The sequence below is a fragment of the Cavia porcellus genome, unplaced genomic scaffold, assembly GCF_034190915.1.
Source record: "Cavia porcellus strain 051 isolate PalLab524CR breed Dunkin Hartley unplaced genomic scaffold, mCavPor4.1 scaffold_17, whole genome shotgun sequence".
NCBI lineage: Eukaryota > Metazoa > Chordata > Mammalia > Rodentia > Caviidae > Cavia > Cavia porcellus.
The window spans coordinates 64410589-64434643 of NW_026947500.1; the positions used below are offsets into that span (position 1 = coordinate 64410589).

At 59.1% G+C, this 24055-nt stretch overlaps 2 protein-coding genes across 4 annotated transcripts; one reads left to right on the plus strand and one right to left on the minus strand.

Annotated features, from left to right (window-relative positions):
• The first annotated feature begins 822 nt into the window (after positions 1–822).
• On the plus strand, positions 823–6546 carry Best2 (bestrophin 2). Its single transcript, XM_023564364.2, has 10 exons — positions 823–1232; positions 1767–1926; positions 2069–2163; positions 2909–3142; positions 3296–3450; positions 3871–3948; positions 4113–4265; positions 4354–4434; positions 4549–4703; positions 5626–6546. Exons 2-10 carry the CDS (start codon positions 1775–1777, stop codon positions 6038–6040), a joined length of 1518 nt encoding a protein of 505 aa, XP_023420132.1. The 5' UTR covers positions 823–1232; positions 1767–1774; the 3' UTR covers positions 6041–6546.
• Positions 6547–7875: 1329 nt separating this feature from the next.
• Positions 7876–18812, minus strand: Hook2 (hook microtubule tethering protein 2). Of its 3 annotated transcripts, XM_063228429.1 has the most exons (23): positions 18348–18812; positions 17852–18051; positions 17062–17147; positions 16919–16991; positions 15457–15507; positions 15131–15263; positions 14964–15031; positions 14480–14542; positions 14130–14210; positions 13896–14056; positions 13673–13813; positions 12629–12830; positions 12150–12260; positions 11977–12064; positions 11788–11857; positions 11055–11192; positions 10879–10966; positions 10649–10683; positions 9706–9788; positions 9522–9625; positions 9222–9332; positions 8955–9026; positions 7876–8290 (listed from the first exon to the last, which is right to left on the minus strand). In XM_063228429.1, exons 2-23 carry the CDS (start codon positions 17864–17866, stop codon positions 8141–8143), a joined length of 2124 nt encoding a protein of 707 aa, XP_063084499.1. In that variant the 5' UTR covers positions 17867–18051; positions 18348–18812; the 3' UTR covers positions 7876–8140. The 3 variants fall into 3 exon arrangements, with proteins under 3 accessions (XP_063084499.1, XP_063084498.1, XP_005003116.1); XM_063228428.1 differs by having other exon boundaries at positions 17852–18812; XM_005003059.4 differs by lacking the exons at positions 17852–18051; positions 18348–18812 and adding an exon at positions 17634–17809.
• Between the last annotated feature and the right edge of the window lie 5243 nt (positions 18813–24055).

A 24055-nucleotide genomic window follows, 5' to 3' on the forward strand; every position in this document is an offset into this window, starting at 1 on the left:
CGGAGCCAGTTCCTAATTACCACGGGTGGGGCGGACATCTGCCAACCGGGAACACAGTGTCCCCAAGGGCAGGGCCTCGGTGACGCTGCCCAGAGCTTCCACACGGTGCTTGAGGTGCCCCAGGCTCTATGCTCCTCCGGCTGGAAGCATGGGCCTCCACCCTTCTGTATGTTGCAACCCTGAGGCCAAGGCATAGAGTGGGGTACAGGCTCTGAGGCTCCCTTTCAAGGTGTTTTACACACCTGCTCCAACTCTATGCCAAACACGGGGACAGGATTTATGTGTGTTCTTGCCAAAGCCAAGCACCTGGGGCCGGTGTGGGATGTTTTTATCAATGTTTGGTGTTTCCTTTGTTTGTTTTTTTGTTTTTCTGAGACGGGTCTCTATGTGGTTTAGGCTGGGCATGAACTTGCTATGTAGCCCAGGCCGGTCAGGAACTAGCTGTAGTCCTCCAGGAGCCTCAGCCTGCCCAGTGCTGGGAGGACAAGCATTCCATTCCGCCGGGAGGCAGGAGGCAGTGAGGCCCCTTGTGTACCTGGGGACCCCCAGAGCCACCCCTGACCCCAGGATGGTGCACACTGTGTCGAGGGGGGTCCCTGAGCACAGCTGCCACCCCAGCCGCGCTTTCCTCTGGGGAGATGGCTCAGCCCGTGCGTGGGGAGGCACGGGGCCACCAGGCAATTTCGCGACCTGGCATGCATCAGCCGCATGGTGCCACCGCGAGGGCGCGCGGCCCCCGTGCCTCCCGCTGCCTCCTGCGTGCCGGTGGGCACTCCTTGCCACGCCCCCTGACAGCGCCCCAACACGCGGGTAGCCGCGGACCTGCGAGGCCGCGCTCAGGGGCCCAGAAGCGGGGTCTGGATCCGGCGCATCCCTGTGACCTTGTGTGACTTCTGGAGCTGTGGCAGCCCAGCCTCACCGTGGGTGTCCGGGAAGGAGGCGTCCTGGCCCCTCCCCTCGCGCTACCTCCAGAGGCGTCGAACCAGCCGGAGAGGGACTGGGGGGCAGGGAGGGGCCTGGAGGACAGGGCGATTCCTCCCTGCCCCTACCGAGGGACTTCGCCAAAGTTCTGCCGCCGCGGCTCAGCCGGGCACATCCTGACCGGCAGGAGACAGGCAGGGGGACAGGCTCCGCTCACACTCACTCCCCGTCCCCTCCGCCCAGCACCGCAGCGTCGGCAGTTCCATCCCTGTCTCCCGGGTCCCGCGCCCCGCGCCCCGAGCTCCGCACAGGTGAGAATGGTCCAGGGCAGACAGTCGCGAGCTCCTCCCCGGTTGGGGATCCGCGGGCTTGGAGGGTGGGAGACCCGGGTGGGGAAAAGGCCACGGTCGGGGGAAAGGGGAGGGGGCAGAGAGCCACAGGGAGCCTGGACAGGCCGGGGCGATGCGGGAAAGCGAGGCACCATCCAGCAGCCCGGGGGTGCAGGGGGTGCGGGGGGAGATGCGCCTGGGATCCTCCTGGGGGGCCCAGAAGTGGGGGGGCGAGGGGACAGGCCGGGGGGCAGCGGGAAGGCGGAAACGCTGGCCCCGAGGTGCAGGGACGCCCGGAGCAGGAAGGCTGTGATAACACCCAGGTGAGTGAGACGGGACGGGCTCTGGTCACGGGAACCCCAGGACCCACCAGGTGGGGGACCTCGGGAGGGGTCGGGGACACAGCTGCAGGAGGCAGACGTCGAGATCCAGGATGGGCTGCAGGAGGGAGGCCAGGGAGAAGGGGGCCGACAAGGGCCCTCGCCCCGCCAACCGCCTCTCCCCCTGCCCCGCCAGGGTCCTCGATGACCGTCACCTACACGGCGCGGGTGGCCAACGCCCGCTTCGGAGGCTTCTCGCAGCTGCTGCTGTTGTGGCGCGGCAGCATCTACAAGCTGCTCTGGCGCGAGTTGCTGACTTTCCTTGGGCTCTACATGGTGCTGAGCGCCACCTACCGGTGAGGCCTGGGTCTGCGGAGTGGCAGGAGGCCGAGGCAGGAGGATCCCGCACGTCCCAGGCCAGCCTGGGACGAAAACCCTGTCTCAGGGAGGGGGAACTAGGAAAGGGGCTCCCCGCGACCCTCACCCTCTGCCCCGCAGGTCCGTCCTTGCCGAAGAGCAGAAGCGCTATTTTGAGAAGCTTGTCATTTACTGTGACCAGTATGCCAGCCTCATCCCGGTCTCCTTCGTGCTAGGTGCGAAGGCACTCCGGACGCCCCGTGCCGTGTTCCGGAGAAATGCACTGCGTCGCGCCTCCTGGGGAACCCCTCCCTCGCCCCTCTGAGACTTCCCCATCCAATCAGACTCAGGTTCCCCAGGCCGGATCCGGATCCGCAGATACCTGGAGTGGCCTCACAACCAAGCGCCACACCCACACACCCATAGCTGCACTGATTAGCAGTGTCCCCCAGGGGCCCCCGCCGGGGACACCATGGGACTGCATCCTCTGACCTGCAACCCGGGAGAGGGATCCCTGAAGGTCCCCGCAGACCTCGTAGGACCCAAGCCTCCCCTTCTTACAAATGGTGTGAGCAGCCTTCCCAGGTTCTTGGGTGCAGACCCAGAACCAACCCCTGGCTCTGGGGCTCCGTGTCTGCCCAGGTACCCACGATGAACACCACACCCCCAGAACCAGCTCCCTTCCTGAGTCCATGTTCCCACAGCCCCAGCCCAGTGGCTCCCCATGCTCCTGCGCTTGGGCCCTGGGTCTATACCCGACACTTAGGCTCAGATTCCCCCATCCCAGGTGACAGTCAAGCAGCTAGGGCACCCAGCCTCTCTGAGCTCAGAGTCGCACCCCCATGTGCTCAGCCCCACGTGGTCAAACTGACCCGCTTTCTGGGGTGCCTATGACCCAGGGCCGTGTCGCTCCCCGTCCACGAATCCGACCTCAAGCTCCTGACCCTGCTGGCCCCACTGAGCCTCCAATCCCGCCCTCAGGCTTCTACGTGACGCTGGTGGTGCACCGCTGGTGGAACCAGTACCTATGCATGCCGCTGCCCGACGCGCTGATGTGCGTGGTGGCAGGGACCGTGCACGGGCGCGACGATCGCGGCCGCCTCTACCGGCGCACGCTCATGCGCTACGCCGGTCTCTCCGCGGTGCTCATCTTGCGGTCAGTCAGCACCGCGGTCTTCAAGCGCTTCCCCACCATAGATCACGTGGTCGAGGCGGGTGAGGGCCCAGTGGAGGGCGTGGCTAGGTGGGTGGGTGGGGCTAAGGTGGGGAGGGGCTAAACGGGACAGTGCTGGGATAAACGGTCGGGCTAGGGAAGTGGGTGGGGCTGGGGAGGTGGGTGGGGCTAGCAACCCAGACCACGCCCTCCAGGATTCATGACCCGCGAGGAGCGCAAGAAGTTCGAGAACCTGAACTCCTCTTACAACAAGTATTGGGTGCCCTGCGTGTGGTTCTCTAATCTGGCCGCGCAGGCCCGACGCGAAGGCCGCATTCGCGACAACAGCGCCCTCAAACTGCTCCTCGAGGTGAGCTGCTAGGAGGTCGTTCACAGAGAATCCCAGGGCCAGGTGCAATGGCACACGAGGGTGTGATCTCAGGACTGAGGAGGCTGAGGCAGGAGAATCTCCGGGAGTTGGAGACTAGCAAGCCCCTGTCTAAAGAAACAAAGGAACAACCAAAGAAAGAGAATTTCAGGGAAAGTGGGTCCAGGGCTGTCCACTGCTGCTGGCCACACCCTTCCCATGAGGTGGATTCCAGACCCGCTTCCCTGCAACTCCAGGCACAAGTTGGTTTCCATGGGGCGGATTCCACCACATGCCCTCACTGGACCGCTTGGAAGCACATTAGCTCCCAAAACACATAGGAGCTACCTGGGTGCTCCTGTCCCTGGTGTCCAAGTGCACTCACAGCGCACGCCCTGAACTCTGGCTTCGGTCTGCCCCCAGGAGCTGAACGCTTTTCGGACCAAGTGTGGGATGCTCTTTCACTACGACTGGATCAGCGTGCCCCTCGTCTACACACAGGTAACACCGCGTGCCTCAGTTTACACCAGGTGTCAGCGGCACTCAAGGGGACCTGCAGGCCAGCTAAAACCCCATCCCCGGGTCACGCACTCTCAGACCTGGTCTCTCGGTGACCCTGCAGCCGGGGATCCGATCTGGCGTCCCCACACTCTGCGCGCCCGCAGGTGGTGACCATCGCGGTGTACAGCTATTTCCTGGCCTGTCTCGTGGGCCGGCAGTTCCTGGACCCGGCACAGGGGTACAAGGACCACAACCTGGACCTGTACTTTCCCGTCTTCACCTTGCTGCAGTTCTTCTTCTACTTTGGCTGGCTCAAGGTGGGGGCCGGTGAAGCACGGGGGAGGTGGGGGAGGGAGAGCCGGGCCGGGCCGGGCCGAGGCCCACTGCCTCCCTGTTCCCTCCCAGGTCGCAGAGCAGCTCATCAACCCCTTCGGAGAGGACGACGACGACTTTGAGACCAACTTCCTCATTGACCGGAACTTCCAGGTAAAGCCCCTCCTTGGCGACGGCCCAGGGCGGCCCTACCCCAGCCCACTGCTCCCCAGCTGCACCCGCCCGAGCTGTCTGCGGCACTATCCTGCCCACCCCGCCCGGCCCCAGGTCTCCATGCTCGCGGTGGACGAGATGTACGATGACCTGGCCACGTTGGAGAAGGACCTGTACTGGGACGCGACCGAGGCGCGGGCCCCCTACACGGCTGCCACCGCCTTTCTGCTGCAGCAGCCTTCGTTCCAGGGCTCCACCTTCGACATCGCGTGAGCGCTGGGGGGGGGGCTCACAGTGGGGTTCAGCCGATCCAGGGTGTGTGTGTGTGTGTGTGTGTGTGTGCGCGCGCGCGCGCGTGTTACCAGGGATTGGACCCAAGGCACTCACACTCAACTGCAGTTCCAGCCCTTAAGCCCTTTTTGAGACACAGTTTTGCTAAATTGCGCGGGATGGGCTCCAATTTGCAGTCCTCCGGCCTCAGTCTCCCCCTAGTGCTGAGATTACAAGGCGTGCACCACCTCACCTGGCAAGATTTGTTGTTGTTGGTGGTGGTGGTAGCTGCAATGATCCTTCCTAACATCAGTATATATGTTTGCAGTACCTCCTAATTACATTCACTGGGAGGAGCCGGTACCTGTGCATTTAGCATTTTAATTCTTTGAGATGATGTGTGAGCAGAGAAAGAGGATAAGGCCAGGCTGTGGGGACCCAGATCTCTGGAGATAAGTGACACGGAGGGATTTGGGGGCCAGAGAAACTTCGTGTCTGGGAGCCTGCTCTGTCAGGGAGAGAGTGAGGGCTTGCGATGTAGCTTGGGGCAGAGCACTTGTTTAGCATGCTCGAAATCCTGGCTTCGATATCCGGCAATGGGAGAGAGGCAGACAGACAGAGTCTCAGGAGGCTGAGGCAGGACGATCGCCTCTTGACTATATAGTCAATGCCAACCAGAACTTCAAAGCAAGAACGTGTCTCAAAAAATACAAGAAAGATCCAGCACACAGGAGGCTGAGGCAGGAGGATGGCTGCAAGTTTGACACTAGCCTCAGGGCTACAAAGTGAGCTCAAGGCCAGCCTGAACTGCATATCGAGACCCTGTCTCAAACACACACACACACACACACACACACACACACACACACACTACAAGAACAGAGGGCCAATGCCACAGCTCCGCCCCCTATCCCTGCGCAGGCTGGCCAAGGAGGACATGCAGTTTCAGCGGCCCGACGGCTCGGAGGGCCCCCTCGGAGAGGTGCACGGCGACTTCCTGCAGCGCCTCCTGCCAACTGGCGCGGGAACGGCCTTACTGGGCCGGCGCCTGTCACTGCTGCGCCGCAAGAACAGCTGCGTGTCGGAGGCGTCCACCGCCGCCAGCTGCGCGTGCGCATGTGCCCCCGACGGCGCGGCCCTCGACTGTGGCTGCGCAGACCCGCTCCTGGAACCCGCGTCGCGGGAGCCGGAACTTGAGCCCCCCACCTGCTCTGAGTCGGTGGTGCCCTCACCGGCCCCCGATGCCTTCTCTGGACCCCCTCTCCCGGGGCCCCGTGCCCCAGCGCCTCCCTGGCTGCCCAGCCCTATTGGCGAGGAGGAGGAGAACTTGCCCTGAGCTCCTGGGGCCAGGCATCCCAAGGAAGAGACCCAAGCCCACCTGCCCCAGGCCAGGCTGCATAAAACTGCTGTGCCTGCACAGAGGCTGCATCCACAGGCTGCATGGATCTGGCCCAGCCGCTTCATTTGGTTTTTTTTTTTGTTTTTGTTTTTGTTTTTTTTTTTTTGGTTTGTTTTACTATGTAGTTCCCTCTCCCAGGCCTTGAATTCACCTGTGACCTTGAACTCATGGAGGTCCTCCTGCCTCAGCCTCCCAAATCCTGGGATTACAGCCTGTGCCACCACACCCAGCTCTCTTGGGCTGCTTTGTGCAGCCAGTTCTTAAGGCCAGGTCCACTTCCCAGCCCTACTGCCTCAGCAGCCACTGGGAGTATGTCCTGCCTGAGTTCTTCCTTTCCAGCAGACAAGAGTGCCTCCTTTCAAAGCTGTCCTGAAGATGAAATGCTGATTTTAAAGCATTTGATGTGTAGTAGGTGCTCAATAAATCGTGTGTGTTTACTATTAGTGTGACTTCTCTTACCAGGTATTGTACTGAGATGTGGGGATTCGCCTTGGCTTTTGTGCATGGCCCTTCTCACTTTTTTTTTTTTTTAATCGGTACCAGGGATCGTATCGAACTCACGACTGCCTGCTTACAAAGCAAGAGCTGGCGCTTATGCCGCTGAGCTAAATCGCCAGCCCCTACCCTTCTCACTTCTTGCCAGATTCTGCTCTCTGAAATACAGTGGATATTCACAAACAAGCCACCCACTGCCCCAAAGTCACAGCTTTCTCTAATCCAAACCTCTGCATTCTCAAATACCCTTCGACCTCCCTCCCCCCAGCTGGGGATCAAGCCTGGGGCCGCTGGAATGTAGCCCCCTGTTCCGGGCCTTAACTACACCATACACAGAGGTCTCCTGAGTTCAAAAGTCTACACAGGTGTACTCCCTGCCCTAACACTTGGCCTAGAGAGCCCCCTTTCTCTTCTGAACTCTCATGCAAAGATCTCACACCTTTTCCCTCAGTCTTCGGGATCAAGCCCAGAGTGTCCCACCCCTGAACTACATTCCTAGCCTTTTGTAAGGTCATCTCATTAAATTGTCCAGGATGGCCTTGAACCTGCAAACCTCCTGCCTCAGCCTCCAAGTAGCTGAGATTATAGGTATGAGCCACTGCTTCTCATGGTGGCTTCAAAGGTAACACCCTCCAAACAGCTCCCAGTCCTTCCCCGGCCTCCCCAGCACAGTGTCTGCCTGCCTCATCCCTCCAGATGAAGCCCACCCAAATCTATGTAGCCTCATAGGCTGGCCTCAAGTGAGTTGATCATCCTGCCTCAGCCTCCCTGGTGCTGGGATAAGAGGCAATTTCCACCACGTCCAGCTCTAGAATCCTCTTGCCTCCGCATCAGCTCCACAGGAAATCCCACCAACTTGACTCTTGTATCCAGAAGCCAATCACATCTCACTCCTCTAGGGCCTTGGCCCTGGCCACAGCCCCAGTGGCACCCACCCACCCACCTGGATTGTAGACCTCGGATCCATTAGAGCTGCCTCCCGGCAGCTCCCGTCTGTTTCTGCCCTCAAAAGCCACCAGGGGGCGCGCGTTAACACCAGAGTCGAGTGTATTGCTGTTTAAACCAGGCATAGTGGTGCACGGCAGTAATCCCAGCACTGGGAAGACTGAGGCTGGAGGATCATTGCAAATTCAAGACCAACCTAGGCTACAAAGTGAGCTCAAGGCCAGCTTGAACTGCATAGCAAGACCCTATCTCAAAAAGACAAAAATAAAGAAATAAAAATTGAATCCCTGTCCCATCTCCCCGTCATCTTGGTGTCCACAGTTCAGCCAGGGTAGATTTAAAATCTGTATTATTCATTTCTCAAATATAAAATCAGACTCTGAGTAGACGGCACATTATCTCCAGGAACAGAATCAAGGAGAAGAATCACATTGCTTAAAAAAAACCCAGCAGGTCTCTCTCTGCGACTTGCCCTTCCTGGGTCCCCAGTCTGGGGGAGCAAAGAGCAGGGATCACAGCTACAAGCCTGCCACCCCGCTGGCTGAGGCCTGAAGCTTCGTCCTGCTGGGTGGGCAGAGGGCAGCAGGGCCAAGGAGGTCAGCGCTTCTCAGTGGGGCGAAGGTTCAGAGAGGCCAGGCGTCCCAGGGGTCTGCGGCGGGTATTAGTGGCCAGCCGCTGCTGTGCCAGGAAGGACTGGGCATGTGCAGGGGGCCGAGTGTCACCAGCTCGCTGCTGCAGGGCCACACCCTAGGAAGGAGGGTAGTTGACCTGAATCAAGGGAGCCCTGGGACCCCAGTCCTCCAGCCCTGTTGGAGACCACTACCGAAGTGGCTCTGAGCAGGATTTAAATGGCTTTCTATGTTTATCTGTGAGTCTGTCCTAGGCCTAGACCCCTTGCCTGGCGATGGGAGCTGATTCATAGTAAGTGAACGTCTGTGAATCACTGGTCCTGGCCTGAAGTGGCCTGTGAGGCCAGAGATACCTCAAAGGGCAAGATAAGGCCACAGCTGTGGACACTTGGCTCCAACCTCAGTTAACAAGGTAGAGACTGCAGCTGCAAAGATTACTCCTACAGTCTCACTCCAACCATGCCTTCATGATAAGACAATGCTACTAAACTGACTTGATTCATGACTTGGAGATGTCCTTGAAGCGACTCCCAAGGTCCTGCTCATTGCCTGTGCTTTCCTCAGTTTCTCTGTCTTTTGTCCTTGGTCCTAATATAAGTGGACTGATCCAGAGAAGCTTTTGTCTTAATATTGGGAATCTCGAGCTTAATTAAAGGGTTTTGACCCTCCTGGAGTCCTAAAAATCATACAATTTGTCTCTTTTTATTTAACCTCCTCCATACTTGTTTGGGAGATGGGAGATCCAGGTCAGGACCCGATACAGCCCTGGGGACAGTGCTCACCATATTATACCAGGCACTGATGAGCAGCTTCTCCTCCTGTTCCCGCTGACTGCGGCTGGTCTCATAGTCCATCTGCAGGGAGACAAGAGTCAGGGGCCTGGGTGTGTGGAGCCAGCCAGGCATGTGGCACACACCTGACATCCCAGCACTTGGGAGGCTGAGACAGGAGTTCCCGTCCCGCCTAGATTACATATCGAGTACAAGCCCACCCTGAGCTACACAGCGAGTCCCTGTCTTTAAAAAAAAAAAGAGCACAAAGACACCCACTTCCAGGTGTCGGATGCGGACGTCCTGCTCCCGGAGCTGCGTCCTCAGAGCATGGAGTTCCGGGGGTGCCCCTATAGGTGGCTGCTGCTTGGGCTCCAGGGTCTGTATGACCTAGGGATTGGGGGGAATCACAGCCAAGGTGACCTTGTACTCACAGCCCCTCAGACACATGGAGCGCATCATATATGGCTGCCCTGGACGGCGGGAAGAGGCTCAATGCCTGGAGGAGGTGTGGTGGGCGGGGAGTGGGGCACAGTAAGGCAGAGCGGGGGCGGGGGTGGGGGGGCAGCCCACGCTCACCGTGCGTGCCCGGTCCACGTAGCGGCGGTAGCGCTCCTCCATGGCCCGTAGGTCTGCGTCCTTCTTCTGCAGGCTCTCCTGCAGCTCTTCGATGCGCCGTGCCGCTGGGAGACAGGGCCTCAGCCGCACTGCCCTCGGGTGCCCGCCGGGCCACCCCACCCTCCCCACCTCGAAGCCCCCTTACTGCTGCTGTCCGAGGCGGGCTCCAGCCCCTCGATGTACTCCCGCTTTCGCTGTAGCTCCAGGTCCGCCTCACGCAGCTTCTGCCTGTGTGCAGTCCAGGGACGGCAGTGGGCTGCCTCGTCCTCTATACTTTTGTTTTTAGTCTTTTTCTCCTGTTTATTTATTTATTTAGGTACCGGGGTTCAAACTCACTATCTTGTGCTTGCCAGGCAGGCACTTACACAGGTGAGCTAAATCCCAGGCTCTTATTCCTTTGTTTTTTGGGACAAGGTCTCATTATATAGTTCAGACTGGTCTTGAATTCATGGTGATCTTCCTGCCTCAGCCTCCCAAGTGCTGGGATGATGGGCATGTGCCTCCATGCCTGCCCGCCCTTTTTTTAAATTTTGAGACAAGGTCTCACTAATTGCCTAAGACGTCTTCGAACTTGGGATTCTCCCCAGCCCTCTGGCTTCCTTTTTGTCCCTGCATCCCAGTGGTGCCTTAGCTGCCAGAATGCCCTTGTCCCAGGACCAGCCCTCCCCTCCTCCTGCCATCAGAGGCACAGTGGCCCTGGGCCACTTCCCTGTTCCGGGGTGAATGGAGGCCCACACTGGTCGTCACCATCATCCCTCTTCTACACTAACCCTTCAGATCCATTCTCCCCACATCCACCCAAACAACAGCCAGCTAGGTGTGGGGCCCAAACACCTGCAACCTCTGCACCCCGGGAGGCTGAGGCAGGAAAATCACAAGCTCCACTGCACCCGAGAAAACTAAGCGCTTTAGTCAGACCTTGTCTCAAAAACAAACCAAAGCAACTATCATTTTACTTCCTACCACCTGGCAAGAGACTCCTTGGTGGCTCCTCGTTGTATCCCTTCCTGGTCTGCTGGACCTGACCTGTCTGTGTCGCTGGAAACCTCCCACACCTCTTCCCCAGTCTCGCGCCACCTGCTACTTACAGATGCTCCTCCAGCTTCTTCTTCAGCAGGGCGGGCTGGGGAGACAAGCAGGAGGTGGGGAGGGGTCCGAAGGGCTGAACCCCTAGCCAGCAGGGGAGCCCAGTGCCACCCTGAGCCCGAGGTACTCACGATGGCCTGCACGGGGCAGGCGGGCGGCGGGCAGCAGGGAAGAGAGAGAGGAGGGTTACAGGGAGCAAGGGGAGAGCTAGGCGGGGAGAAGCGGCACTTACGTCCTCGCTCTGGCCTCCCTGCTCCTGCGCGGCCCTCTGCAGGTCCTCCACCTGGGCTCGCAGCTCCGACAGCTGCTGCTGGTTCAGCCTGCGGGCAGGGGCCGCTCAGCGCCAGTGCTCAGCCGCGCCCCCCCTCCCCCCCCCCGAGATCCGGACCTGGCAGCCCCGGCCCTCACCTCTGCTCCGTCTCGAGCGCGTGGCGCGCGCGGTTGGACTCCTCCAGGTGGCGCTGCAGCTCTGCCTGTCGCTCTCGGTCTGCCGCCTCCTGCTGGCACAGCCGCTTGTTCTCCAGCTGGAGCCGCAGGAGCGTCTCCCTGCCGGGCCAGGAGGCGTGAGCCCGGTGGGACCCGGTGCCCTGGGCCCCGGGACGGCCCAGCCAGGAGAACCAGCCAGAGCGCAGAGCTGCTGGAGCCGGGAACAGGTGGACCTCGGGAAAAGAGCCCAGCCCCAAGGGGAGGCAGGGTGAGCGTGGCCCCCGTGTGGGCGTAGCCTTGGGAGGGGCTCTCACTGACCCGGAGGAGTCAGATCATGTTGCAGCTGCAACTCAAGGGTTAGAACAGGGGATCCGGCCGCGGAAAGGCTAGCAGCCGGTGGGAGCGTACAGGGGGCAGGGCACCTAGCAGGGGCTCCACTGAGTCCAGGGCTTGCCCTAAGGAAAGAGCCAAAAGAGGGCAGGGCCAGAAAGGGATTCCTGCACATGTACTGAGAACGGATCCTGCAGTCGCAAAGTTAGGAGGACCGGGTTCCCTGAGCCAGGCCATAACAGGATCGGGAGTGGAGGAGCCCAGGAGCCCAACTAGGACCTGGAACCCTAAACTAAGAACCAGGGCTGTGGACCCTGCGCACTCCAGCGGGCCGGCTGGGGGCCCTAGCCAGCTTGGTGGACCGAGCACCAGATGCCTGGAGTACCTGAGCTCTGCAGGGAGGATCTCCGCGGCTAAGTTTTCCAGGCCCGGCGGGGTGGCATCCGGTGAGGGGTCTGGAGAATTCGAGGATCTTCAGGTCTCTGTGCACTCGCAGCCCTGTCCCCAGGGGCCTCTTTCCCAGGATCGCGGGCTCAAGTTCGGCCGCGCCCCCTCCCGGAGTCCTGCAGCTCACCCGCCTGAGTCAGCCCGCGCGGCTGCAGCTGGGCGCAGCGCAGCTCTTCATTGGCCTCCCGCAGAGAATCCCGCTCGGCCAGCAGCCGCTGAAGAGGCAGGACACACGTGGGCCCATGAGACTGCCGCCCGCTGCATGAGGCTTCCAGGGCGTGGCGGGGACTTCATCCTCACCTCCTTCTCCTTTGTCACCGACTCGTACTTTTCCTCCAGGTTGCGGCACTCAAACAGCCATTTCTCGGCCTTCATGGCCTCCTCTTGCCGTTGGCTCTGCAGTTCCTGAACCTGTACAGAAGGACGGGGTTAGGCCAGGTGTGGTGGCGCACGTCCCTGATCGCAGGGCTGTGCAAGGTGAGGCAGGAGGATCACCATGAATTCGAGATTACCTGGCCTACATAGTGAGTTAAACCCTGCCGGGAACCACATAGCAAGACCGGGTTTGGGGGTGGGGAGGCAAGAAGAGGGTGAGACTGCAGGGATGAAAGTGGGGACAGCGACTTAGGAATCGGGCAGGGGAAAGGGCCGAGGAAACAGTGCTTAAAGGCAGGTGGGTTTACGAACCCACATGGGTCTGGACTGAATGGGGGGGCGTGGCCTTCACGTGACGGCGGCCCGAAGGCGGGGCTCCCTTGCTCTGCCCCGCCCCGCCTCACCTGCCTCCGCTGCGCCTCCAGCTGGACTCGCAGAGAGCCGGCCCTGCGCAGCTCGTCCTCCAGCTGTTGCGTGCGCTCTGCGTGCCCGGCGTTGCGCTCCTCCAGCTGCCGCACCTGTCGCCGCAACTCCCTCAGCTCCCCCAGGCGGCGCCGACAGCTGTTCAGGGTCGCTTCCAGCTGCCCTGCGCGCTCGGAGGACTGTCTGGGAGAGGGGTCAGGCAACGGGACAGCCTGAAGTAAGCTGGGATGCAGGGCCCTCCCTTGGGGCAGGAGGTGTTTGCCTGGGGAAGGGATGGGGCTCAAGGTGAAGGGTTCGTGAGAGTGGAGGGCCACGGGGTCAGCCAGGGCCTGGTGGTGTTGGGGGGGGGTCATTAAGATAAGGGTTAGCCCAGAGTTACAATCAGGGTAGCCTCAGGGAATATTCACTTTTTTTTTGTATTGGGGATCGAACTTGGAACCTCATGCTTGCCATAAATTGCTAAATTGCCCAGACTCGGCTTGACTTTGGGATATTCCCAAGAATGACAGGTGTGCACCACCACTCCTAGCTAAGATGGATTTGTGGGGATACAAAAGGGTGATGGGATCACAGAGGAGTAATGAGCACCCAAAAGGACTGAGGATCCTCCAAGGGCAGCTGGGGGCTCCAGGGGAGTTACAATGCAAGAGCTTTAAGGGTCTTTAGACATACAGCAGGAAAGGGACAGCATTTGTTAGCACCTAAGGGTGCTGTAGGGTCACAGGGGTTCTTCAAGGTCGCAGAAGACCCAGGATCACGACAGGCTACAGCTGTAGAGTCCTGGAGGGGACACGGGATCCAGGGCACGCTGGGGTTTGCAGCTGGGGGTCTGGAGAGAGTTGCTGGGGGTGCCTGGGGTCTGGATCATCACATAACAGGGCATTGTGGGGCCCTGGGAGCGTCGGGGGTGCAGAGTGTGGGGCCAAGGGATGGAAGGAGTCAGGATAGTGCAGCAGTGTCCAGCTGGGACTGAGGGCATAGGTGGCACACAGAAATCTGGGGTAGGTCCCTGGGCCTCTGCTCACCGCAGCTCATCCATCTCATCCTTCAAGGCCTGTGCCTCCTGGGCCAGGCTGGTCAGTGCCTGGTTCCGTTGCTGCAGCTCAACCACCTCGCGCTCCAGCTCTGTGCAGCGCAGCCGCTCATCCTCCCGGCTGTTCTCCAACCTGGCGGTGACAGGAGCAGCGCTCAGGAAGGAGCTGAAGCCTCCATGTAGGCTGCTGGGCTGCCTGGCCCTGCCCGCCACACCTGAAGTTCTCCTCCTGCAGCTGTTCCAACTGGGACTGCAGCAACAGCAGCTTCTTGGCTGTGAGGCCTGGGGTGCCTTCCACCTCGGGCCGGCCAGCTCGTTCCCGCAGCGCCGCATTCTCCTGTGCCAGGCTTTGCTTCTCCTCAGACAGGAGCACCAACTGCAGGCAGAGGGGGTGTGAACTGCAGCCCGGAGGGGAGCCCAGCGGACCCCAGGCCCCTGGCACCTCCCACCTGCCGCTCCAGGTCCAGACAGTGCTGCTGCAGCTCGTCCCCCGCCTCGGCCTCCTCACTCAGGAAGTAGTACCTGCGAGACTGAGCAACCAGCGGGGAGTGGGAGCCAGGGAACCAGGAAGACTAGAGAAGGAACGCTGGGACTTCTAGGGGCAGAGGGAGCCCCAACCACGGGCCCCTGGGATCTAAGAGAGGACTGTGGCCCCGAGGGCCTAGGACTTGAAAGACCCAGGGACTTGGGTAGGGGGCCAGGCCCCAGAAGGGGGTGGTTTACCAGCTTCAGGACAAGCCTCTCTGCCTGAGCAGTACACCTACGAGGCTAGGCCCGCAGCAAGGCTCTCTGCCCTTACCTGTGTGTCAAAGTTGCCATATGTCTCTGTTGACAGGGAGTCAGGGGTGTCTTTGGTCATGAGCTGCGGGTAGGGGAGGCATTCTGATGAGCTAGGCACTCTGGTTTCTGTTTCTCTGAGACAGGGTCTCACTGTGCAGTTGAGGCTGTCCTTTAACTCACTACATAGCCCCAACTAGCCCCAAAGTCATGGCACTCCTCCTGCCTCAGCCTGCCACATGCTGGGAGGACAGGTGTGCACCATTACTCTGACTCCCAGCTGAGCTCTCTGAAGAAAGTTAAGAAGCTGCCCCCTCCCGCCCCCTGCCACCAGCTCCCCAGAATCAGTTCTGGCCACTCACCTGAGCCCAGAGCCCCCACCAGCATCTGCCTCCAGGGAGGGAGCTGGAGCCTGCAGGATTGTGACTTGGAGCTGGCAGACCAGAGCCCAGGAATCGTCCCCTCCCAACACTTCGCCATCGCCTGCCACACACACCCCTACCCACCTCTTGGATGGCTTCCATCACTACATGCTGAACTGACTCCTCCAGCGTCATGATCCTCTCGATATGCTCTGGGGACCAAGGTGGGGAGACTGAGCCCAAGGACAACTTGAGGAAGGAGTGTGCATTTTCTTAGGCTCCCTGAATTCTCCCTCCAGCCTGCCACATACCCTGCTTTTTCTCGCAACTGATCGCACAGCCCAGCACCAACTGTAGCAGCTTGCCGAGCTCTGAGGGGTCTGAGAACTGGCCGAGCAGGCTCACATTCGGGAGGTGCTGTTCTGACAGAGGATGGCCCAGAACCTGAGAGCAGCAAGGCGGTAGGGAGGGAAAAGGTTTTCAGTTCATGGACCCAAGCCTTTTTTTTTCTGGCACCAAAAATCGAACTCATGATCTTGCACTTGCCAGACAGGAACTTACTCCGCTGAGCTATATCCCCAGCCAGACCCAAGCCTTTTCCCAAGCCCAACTGCTCCATGGCCTGACAGTCACTCACGTCCTGCAAGTACTCCAGCAAGCTCTGCAGGATCTTCTCCAAATTGCCAACCTGGGGAAAGAGGTTCTCTGTAGAGGGGCCCAGAGGCTCTGCCCTCAATCTGCCTCTGCTTCTTGTTGCCAGGTCTTCTTACTCTCTGCTTGGGTCATCGTGCTTGGCCCTGCTTTCTGAAGGTCCCCTCCCCTAGCAGTAACCTGTTTGGCCATGTGTCCTTTGTGTACCCTGGCCATGTTTGCTGGTGCACTCCCAGGATCCAATTGCAAGCCAGGTGTGGTGGTAGTACACACCTGTGACGCCAGCAATGCAGGCTGAGGCAGGAGAATCTCTGCAAGTTTGAGGCCAACCCAAACTACATAGTGAGTTCAAGCTCAGCCCAAACCACACAGTGAGACCCTGTCTCAAAAACACAAAAGCAAAATCAGAGCCCAGCTGCTTCTCATCACATGGTCCTAGTCACTGTCATCTCTCACCTGGATGACTGCACCAACCACCTCTCACAATACAACCTTTTTTTCTTCTTCAGTGGTGGAACCCAGGACCTGGTACATGACAAGCAAGTGCTCACCACCCAGCTGCACCCCAGCCCCTCAACTTCCACTCTTGCCCCCTCCATTCCTCTCCAGACAGCCAGGGGGAGCTTTTTAAGGGCAGGCCGGGTGGTATCTTTCCTCTAGTGAAATCCTTGACTTCCTACAGCACTTAAAATAGAATCTATGAGGGGCTGGGGATTTAGCTCAGCTGCATAAGTATCTGCCTTGCAAGTGTGTGGTTGTGAGTTCCATCTCCAGTATCGATAAAAAAAAAAAAAAAATAGAATCTACACACCTTCTGAGGCCTGCCAGACCCTGGATGACCTCATCTCCTACAGTTCTCGCCCTCTTGCTCTCTACTGACCTCTCCACATTCCCCAGTGACACGCAGCTTACTCCTGACCTAGGGACTCTGCATATTGCTTTTTTTTTCTTTTTTCTTTTTCTTTTCTTTTCTTTTTTTTTTTTTTTTTTTGAGTCAGGGTCTTGCAAAGTCTCACTAAGTTGCCCAGGCTGGGCTAAAAGTCAAGAGCCGTCTAGAGAATTGAAGAGCTTTCCAGAGAACTGGGATTATAAGTATATGCCCAACTAAAAGTTGAATTTTTTGTTTTTTAAGACTGGGTTTCAATATGTAGTCCAGGTTGGCCTTGACCTCAAGGTGATCCTCCTGCCTCGGCCTCTAAGGTGCCGGGATTACAAGCATGCCATGCTCAGCTTGGCTAGAAGTTATTTTTTATGTTTGTGTGTATATTGTGTGTCCACATTACTGCAGAGGAAGCCACATGAAGGCAGGTTTTAGTCAGTTATTTTTTGATGAGTACCCAAGAAATGGGTGCTGGGTAGAAGAATTAATCTCTGTCCCTGGCCAGGTATGTCTGTCTCTCTAGCTGCCCCTCTGTGAAGATGTCCGCACTATTGTGTCCGCCTGTCACCTTCAGCTTCCAGTCGGGACCTGGATCTTCTGAGATGCCCTGGAGCCAAGCTTCGTTAAACCAGGAAGGGTCTCTGGAGGCGAGAAGCAGCAATCAGCTGGCTGGGGGACCCTCTGGAGGATTCCTCCCTCAGCCCCACTCACATTTGGTTCAACACTTGGGCTATGGCAAGGCCGCTGCTCAGGTCCTGGAGACTGGTGCAATGGGGCGGAACCTGGAAGGTCTGCAACTGAGGAGAGAGGAGAAGGGCAACGCGGAAATTCGGGGCCTGTAACTCTTGAGCCACTCCTCTTCTGCGGTCCTTTCCCCCAGCCAGCAAAAGTCTCCAGTTAGGCAGGAACAGGCCTGTTGCACCAGTAGCCAACTCTGCAGTGGGGGCGTGGCCTCTGCACACCTGGGGGGCGTGGCTCCCTTCACCTCTGCCCAGTAAACCCCCGAGACCAGGTCAGGGCGGCATCACGTGATCAGGCCAACACACCTGTGCCCCCCCACCCTACGTGAGCCAAGCAGAAGGGGCGGAGCCTCACCTGTCCTTTCCACTCACACTTGTCACGTGACGGGGGCGGGTGCTGGACCAGAGTCCAACGGCCCTGCAGGCCCAAGACCCCCTCCACCTTCTAGCCCAGGACGGAGAAGCAAACCCAGGCAGGGCCGGGATCGTGAACGAGAGGAGTGAGCGGGCGCGCACCTGTTCCCAGCCCCGCCCCCGACCTACCCAGGTGAGCAGAGACCCGCAAAGCTCGGCCTTGTCCACGCTCATGGCTCCCGATTGGATTCCACCCCGACGGAGGAGCCCCTGACGCCTCCGGGTCCGCCACCAGCGAGCGCCAGCGGCCCCGACCTCCCGTTCTGCCTAGAGCGCCACCCTCCCGCCCCGCCTCCTGGACCCAGGCCCCGCCCCAAGCATGTGACCGCGCCGGCGCCCGCGCCTGCCTCCAGCCGCGCCATCTTGGGTCGGGGCACGGCCGGGTGCCCGCGCCGTCGCTAGGGGTCACTCTGCCCCCGCCACAGGACAGGCTCTTCCGCGGGTGGCCCTCTGGGCTCCGCGGCTCTTTGGAGTTTGAGAGGTGTTTACTGTCCTTCCGAGGCGTCGCCCGCCCTGCCGCGCAGGCAGGCGCCTTCACGTCCTCGCCCTGCAAGTGGGAGACATTTAACTGCCTCGCGATCGAAGCCGGGATCTGTGCGTGGACTCAGGAGTGGGAGATTCCCGAAGGCATCTAGGTGCGGACGACTCGGAGTTCTCTCCCTCCCAGAGTAGGGCAGCGCACACGGAGGTGGACCAGTGGAGCTAGGCAACGGTCGCTCAGGCCTCGCCAGCATGCATCTGTCCCACCCCGAGCTGCTCCTACGCCCTTCCAGGCGTCAGAAGCTCCTGCCGCCCGCGACCCACCAGGGGGCGTGCAGACCCGCTGGCTAGAGGGCACCTCACCCCCAGTCCCTGAGGTGGCTACAGAGGGGCCTCAAAGGAAGGCGTGACGATCGAGGTTCACAACAGCATTGCGTCAGGCGTGGTGACGCGCGCCTGTAATCCCACACTCGCGAGGCTGAGGCTTGAGGATCCCCGCGAGTTCAGGGTCAGTCTGGGCTACACAGCAAGAGCCTATCTCAAAAAAACAACCAGCTGAAGATTTAGCTCAGCTGTGTAAGCGCCCGCCAGGCAGATGCGAGGTCGTGGGTCCGATTTCCAGTACAAAAGAAAAAAGAAAATAATAAACAGTGACATTGCCGATTTAAATACACATACAGTTGAGTGCGTGCGCCCCTACAATCTCGATGGCAAATGCGGTTTTAACTCCTGGTTTTGCCGACGAAGAAACCAAAGGCTCCTGGTAGACTGGGCTGCCTTCCCAGCGGCTGTGAAAACATCTGATCCCAGGTCCCCCATTTTCCACCCTGCCCCAGTGAGAAACTTCTCCCCTCACGCGCATGCGCAAGAGCCAGTAATCCCTAGAATGGAAGCCTGACTTACTGAGACCTCAGGATATTTGGGGGTTGGGGTCGCAGGGATTTTCATGTTTAGGGAAAAATCTGGGAATCCAAGTATTTAGAGAAATTTACTTCAATTGCTCTAATGTTGGTTGGTGTGATGTTACAGGAATCCCAGATGTTCAGGGAGCCAAGACTTAAGTAGAGACCCTGGGTTCTCAATTTAGCAAAGAGCCACAAGCCTCTGTCTGAGCTGTCTCTCAAGAGAGAGTCCCATGTTTGAGGGGAGCACGGGAGCTCCTGTGTTGGTAGGGAAGACCAGCAGCTCCTGTTTTGAAACTGGGAGTCAAGCCAAGCCGTGGAAAAGAAATATGGAGCCCTTCAATTCTACAAGAGGGCCACAAACCCTGAGTTTTTGACAGGTGCCCCACACTTGGGGAAAGAATGCAAACCACCGCTTTTAGGTACAGGAAACCCCGAAGTTTGGGGGCCTTTCTGTGTAGGCACCAGAAGCCCCCGGCTTGTTTGGGGGCCTCACATCCTGCTATCTGTTTCCAGGAACAGCTTGGCCCTAGGCTGGGTTGTACTGCTGGAAAGCCTGTGACTCAACCCCTCCCTGCAGCCACAGCTGGACCCTGAGTGGCCCCTCTAGGCTGCACATCTGATCAAAGATCCATTCATTCATCAGGGCTTGGACAGGGACTCTGGCTGGGTCCCACAACTGGAGCACACAAACTCCCACCTTCCCCCTAGCTGTACCCCATGCATTTGAAACCTTGAGAGCCGTGGTACCGCTCCTACATGGTATACTGTGTATGCTGCCCTGTGTCCCAGTCCACACGAAGCGTGCTTGTGTTTGTGTAGGTGTATTGTGTGCACAGGTGTGTGTGTGTCTCCATCTACTTGTGTCTTGAGATTTTGGTTTCTTGGTTTGTTTTTGTTTTGTGATCCTGTTTTGTCTCACCCTTTTTTATTTTTTGATTTGAAGGCAGGACCTTATTAAAGTTGCCCAAGTGGGACTCAAACTTTCTATCCTCCTGCCTCAGCCTTCCTCAGGGCTGGAATAGCAGGCTTGTGCCACGGTGCCCAGGTGGTCATGTGATTTGACAGTATGGGTGCTGTCAGGACTGGTGTGGCTGTAACACATCCTTGTCCATGTGTTAACAACCAGGTTTCAGTGACAGGAAGTCTCTATGCAGACCCTGGTTGTGTCTTGGTGTTGTGTGTCTGTCTGTCCCTAGTACTGCACCAGTGTATGGTTTGATTTTGCGTTAGTCTCCATGTCTTTTTTTGTTTTTTGAAACAGGATCTTTTGTAGTCCAGGTTGGCCTTGAACTCAGTTATGTAGTCCAGGTTGGCTAAGAACTCATGGGGATCCTCCTGCCTCAGCTTCCCAATTGCTGGGATTACAGGTTTGTGCCACCAGGCCCAGCTTCCATGCCTTCGAGTGGCTTGTGTGACAATCTGGCTTCAGACTATGTGCCTGTGACAGAGTCCTTGCCTTCATCATGTGTTTCCCTGGGACAGCATGGTCTTGTCGTATGTCCTGGTTTGTCTACACTCCTTGCATAGTGTGAGCACCCTGTGATAATGGTGTGGTGGCCTGACTGTCATGTCTGTCTCTACAGGAGAGGGGTTGATGTGTACCAAGCCAAGCCCCACTGTCCCGGGCTCTGTGACTGATCGGCCTGGATGATGTGGCATTATCAGCATCTGTAAATGACAGTGCTGTGACTGAGGGGCTTGCGTGCCCATGTTCCCGTGGCGCCACGTATCCATGCATGGCAAGTGGCTGTCCACTCACCAGGTGGCTGGCGGGATGGCTGCAGCGTTTTGCAGTGTGTGGCAGGTGTACCTTGTGTCCGTGTGACACTGTGGTCAAGAGCCATTTCTATGTGGAGGGAGGCAGTGTCTCTGTCATTTGCGCCAGCTCTCACTGCGGGTGGGGCGGTGCTCAAAAGAGACCTAGCAAGCCAGCCCCTACCGCAGCCGCAGCCCCTCCTCAGCCCTGCGGGGGTGCGCACTAGAGCAGTGTGTCGTGCGTGACGTGAGACACGACGGAAGCCGCCGCGTGCGTGGAGCCGACGCGGTCGTGCGTGCGAGCGCGGGCCGGGGGCGGGGCTGCTGCGTGCGTGCGTGCCTGCGCGCGAGGGGGGTGGCGCGGGGGCTGGGCGCGCGGGGAGGCCGCGGTGAGGGGTGAAGGGGGAGGAGAGCCGCCGTTAACCCCTTCCTGCCAGACCTGAAACTGGGTGGCCCCTGCCGGGCGATCGGGGCTTCCCCAGCCCGAGAGGGGGCAGCCCCTGCGGGGAGAGGACCCCCACACATGCCCCGCGCGCAGAAGCCGAGACCCCTCTGTTGCGATGGAAACCAAGCTTCCCGCTCCTTGCCACTTCCGGCTCCTCCTCCAGTTCTAGACTCCACGCGCTCTGCGGTTCCAGCTCGCGATCCCGCAAAGGGATCTGGGGTCAGCGAAGCCAGGGTTAGGGGTGACTCAGGCCATCCCAGGGGTCCCCTGGCCGTCAGCCTCTTCCCCCTTCCTTGCTCCTGTGAGTCAGCCCCGCGGCTTTCCCCGGCAGTGACTCAGGCCCCTGGGAGGGGGCTCGCGGGCTCCGGGACCCTCCTGCAGGCCCCTGGGTTTCGAACAGGTTTGGGGGCCTCTGGTTCTAGGGCGGGGGTCCCCTTAGCGCAAAGCAGCTGGCGGGCGGCTCCCCGGGTTGGCTGACCCTTGCCAAAGCCCTTAGGGCCTTTCCCTCCCCTGCGGGGCAGAGCCTGCCTTCCCCACCCCACCCCACCCCTGCCTCCGGGAAGCGGCCCTTCCCCCCACACGCAGCCACAGGAAGTTTTGGCAGAATCTGTCGCGGCGATGAAACGGTTAAAGCCGTTTCTTATTCATTTCATCCAGGGGCCCCTTTTGACTCAGAGCAAGCCAGGCCCCCCCCAGGACCAGGCCTCTCCCCTCTCCCTGGCCTGGGTTCCCACTCCACCCCACAAGCACCGTTTTCAGAGGCTGGTGAGCAGGCCAGGGTTTGAGCATCTGCGTGCAGAGCTGGGGTCAGAGCCCATTTCTGCCCTCATTGCTGTCTGGGACTCAGTTTCCCCGTGTGAAAATAAGGACAGTTACGACAGCTCGTAGAGCTGTGGTGGGAATCGGGTGGATAATAAATGGGCACTCTGCATCCAGAACCAGGCGCAGGGACCTGCTCCTGTCCTGGGTCCTGACTGGCCTCGTGTCCGCAGAGTCCACTGTTCTCGCCCCACCCAGGCGTCCTGAGGCCACGGGGTTCACTCTGTCCACCTCTGCCCAGGGCGGGCACCCAGGAAGTGAGAGGCAGGGCAGGAATGAGGCGGAACCTGTTGAGCCCGTCACTTCCCCGCCCCCCACCCTCATTCCCTCACCCTGACAGGGACCCCCCCACGCAGCCGCCCCACCCCCGCTGCCCTGGACGCCTGGGTCCTGACCTACGGGAGGCCACTGGCCAGAGGGAGGGCATGTCAAATGGAGACGCCGTCTCGGGAACATCCTGTGGAAGGCTGGCTGGACAGACGGGAGGGTCAGCCCCTCCCAGGGCAGGGCGGACACTGGCTGGGGGCAGAGTAAACACGGGTCCAGGGTGGCCAGACTGGGGGCGGGGGGCTGTAGGAATGTCCACACACAGTCACCCCAGCGAGCCAGGCCAGAAGCACAAACTTCTGTCACCCTAGCCTCTGAGCCAGTAGGGACAAACACACAGGGTCAGACAGACATACAGCTGGGCAGGACGACCCAGCCCTGGCTGACACAGACAGATGCAGTGGCAACTGGCTCCAAAACAAGACGGCAGCTCCTAGGGCGGCTTGGTGGAAGTGTGTGCCTAGCATGTACAAGGCAAGGGTCCAGGTGCCAGGGCACAGTGTGCACATGTGCGGTCACACACCAAAAGGCAGGAAAAGACTCGCTGTCCAGCACACAGAGGCATCCACACTGCAAAACTGCATGGACAAGGTGTGCACATGGGTGAGACAGATATGTGGCCAGACACAAGTGGCCAGCACATGTGTGTGCCCTAGCACAGTCACCCTGAGAACCACACATGTACCTGCAGGTCCCAACACACGAGAAACACACACAACTGGAGAAGATACCCAGGGGCCAGAGAGATGCGCATTCCTCTGTGGTCAGATGGATAGAGGGACATCGGCTGCTCATCAGGACAGTTGCAGGCATGCTTTGCCACCACCCTTGGTGCACACTCAGGCCAGGCTTACTTACACATTTGGTTCACTGAGGACCACACAGTTCTAGGCAGGCTGATGTCCTGGCCAGCCAGCGGGAGGGACCTAGCACAGGGAGTCTGTGATGGGCCACAGCAGTCACTTCTAAGCACATAGGCACAAGGTGACCCTGGTCAGCACACAAGGACCAACTGTGCACATGCTACACTTATATATACCAGCCAGGTATATGTGCCTGTCTCTCTTGTCTCTTATACACAAGTCACAAACTACACGCACACAGATTATTTAGGTGTCTCTCACACCCATAGACCAGACACACACATACACACACAGACACACACACACACACAGTGACCAGAAAGCAACTCCACACAAGCCAGCCATAGACTTCTCTCTCACAGACACACCATCCAGAGACCACATGTAAACACTTCAAGACCACACACCTAGCATACCAGACACAGGTTCACCTACGTAGCCGTGGACATAGGCCAGCCATACACGGCCATTCCCTACACTACAAACACACACACATGCACACACCAAGCAGAACAACACCGCTACCAGGACAGTCCTACACTCTGCAGGTCTCTCGCACTGGACTCGGACAGGTGAACACAGGACCTCCCAACTTCACTGAGGTCCTGTGGGTCTCTGGGCTCTACCCCCCAAGACTCCACTGCTTCCTGTCCTCAGGTATCACCCCATATCCCTCCCACCAACCTATGCTCTGCTTCCCAGGGAGTCCAGGCTGAAAGCTGTGGTCCTTTCCCATCACATCCCATAGGGCACCTGGGAAGTGAGTGACACCAAAGCCCCCCAGGACCTCAGCAGCAGCTTTGAGGGGAACTCCCCTTGAGCCCAGTTGAGTCAGTGTGAAGACACTGCTTCCAAGAACACCCAGCAGCTTCCTCTCCAGGAGAGGGACCCCCAAAACCACAGGGTTGGGGGAAGGGAGGCAGGGAGGCAAGGAAGCCAGGGGTTCCTGGGGAAGGG

Coding starts and splice junctions, on each gene's coding strand:
- Hook2 (XM_005003059.4), bottom strand. CDS start 17,678: ATGAGCGTGGACAAGGCCGAGCTTTGCGGGTCTCTGCTCACCTGG. Junction 12,831..13,672: donor GATGAGATGGATGAGCTGCG/GTGAGCAGAGGC, acceptor CCCCTCTCCCAG/ACAGTCCTCCGAGCGCGCAG. Junction 10,684..10,878: donor AGGGAGGCCAGAGCGAGGAC/GTAAGTGCCGCT, acceptor TTGTCTCCCCAG/CCCGCCCTGCTGAAGAAGAA.
- Best2 (XM_023564364.2), top strand. CDS start 1,775: ATGACCGTCACCTACACGGCGCGGGTGGCCAACGCCCGCTTCGGAGGC. Junction 3,143..3,295: donor AGATCACGTGGTCGAGGCGG/GTGAGGGCCCAG, acceptor CACGCCCTCCAG/GATTCATGACCCGCGAGGAG. Junction 3,451..3,870: donor CCCTCAAACTGCTCCTCGAG/GTGAGCTGCTAG, acceptor GTCTGCCCCCAG/GAGCTGAACGCTTTTCGGAC.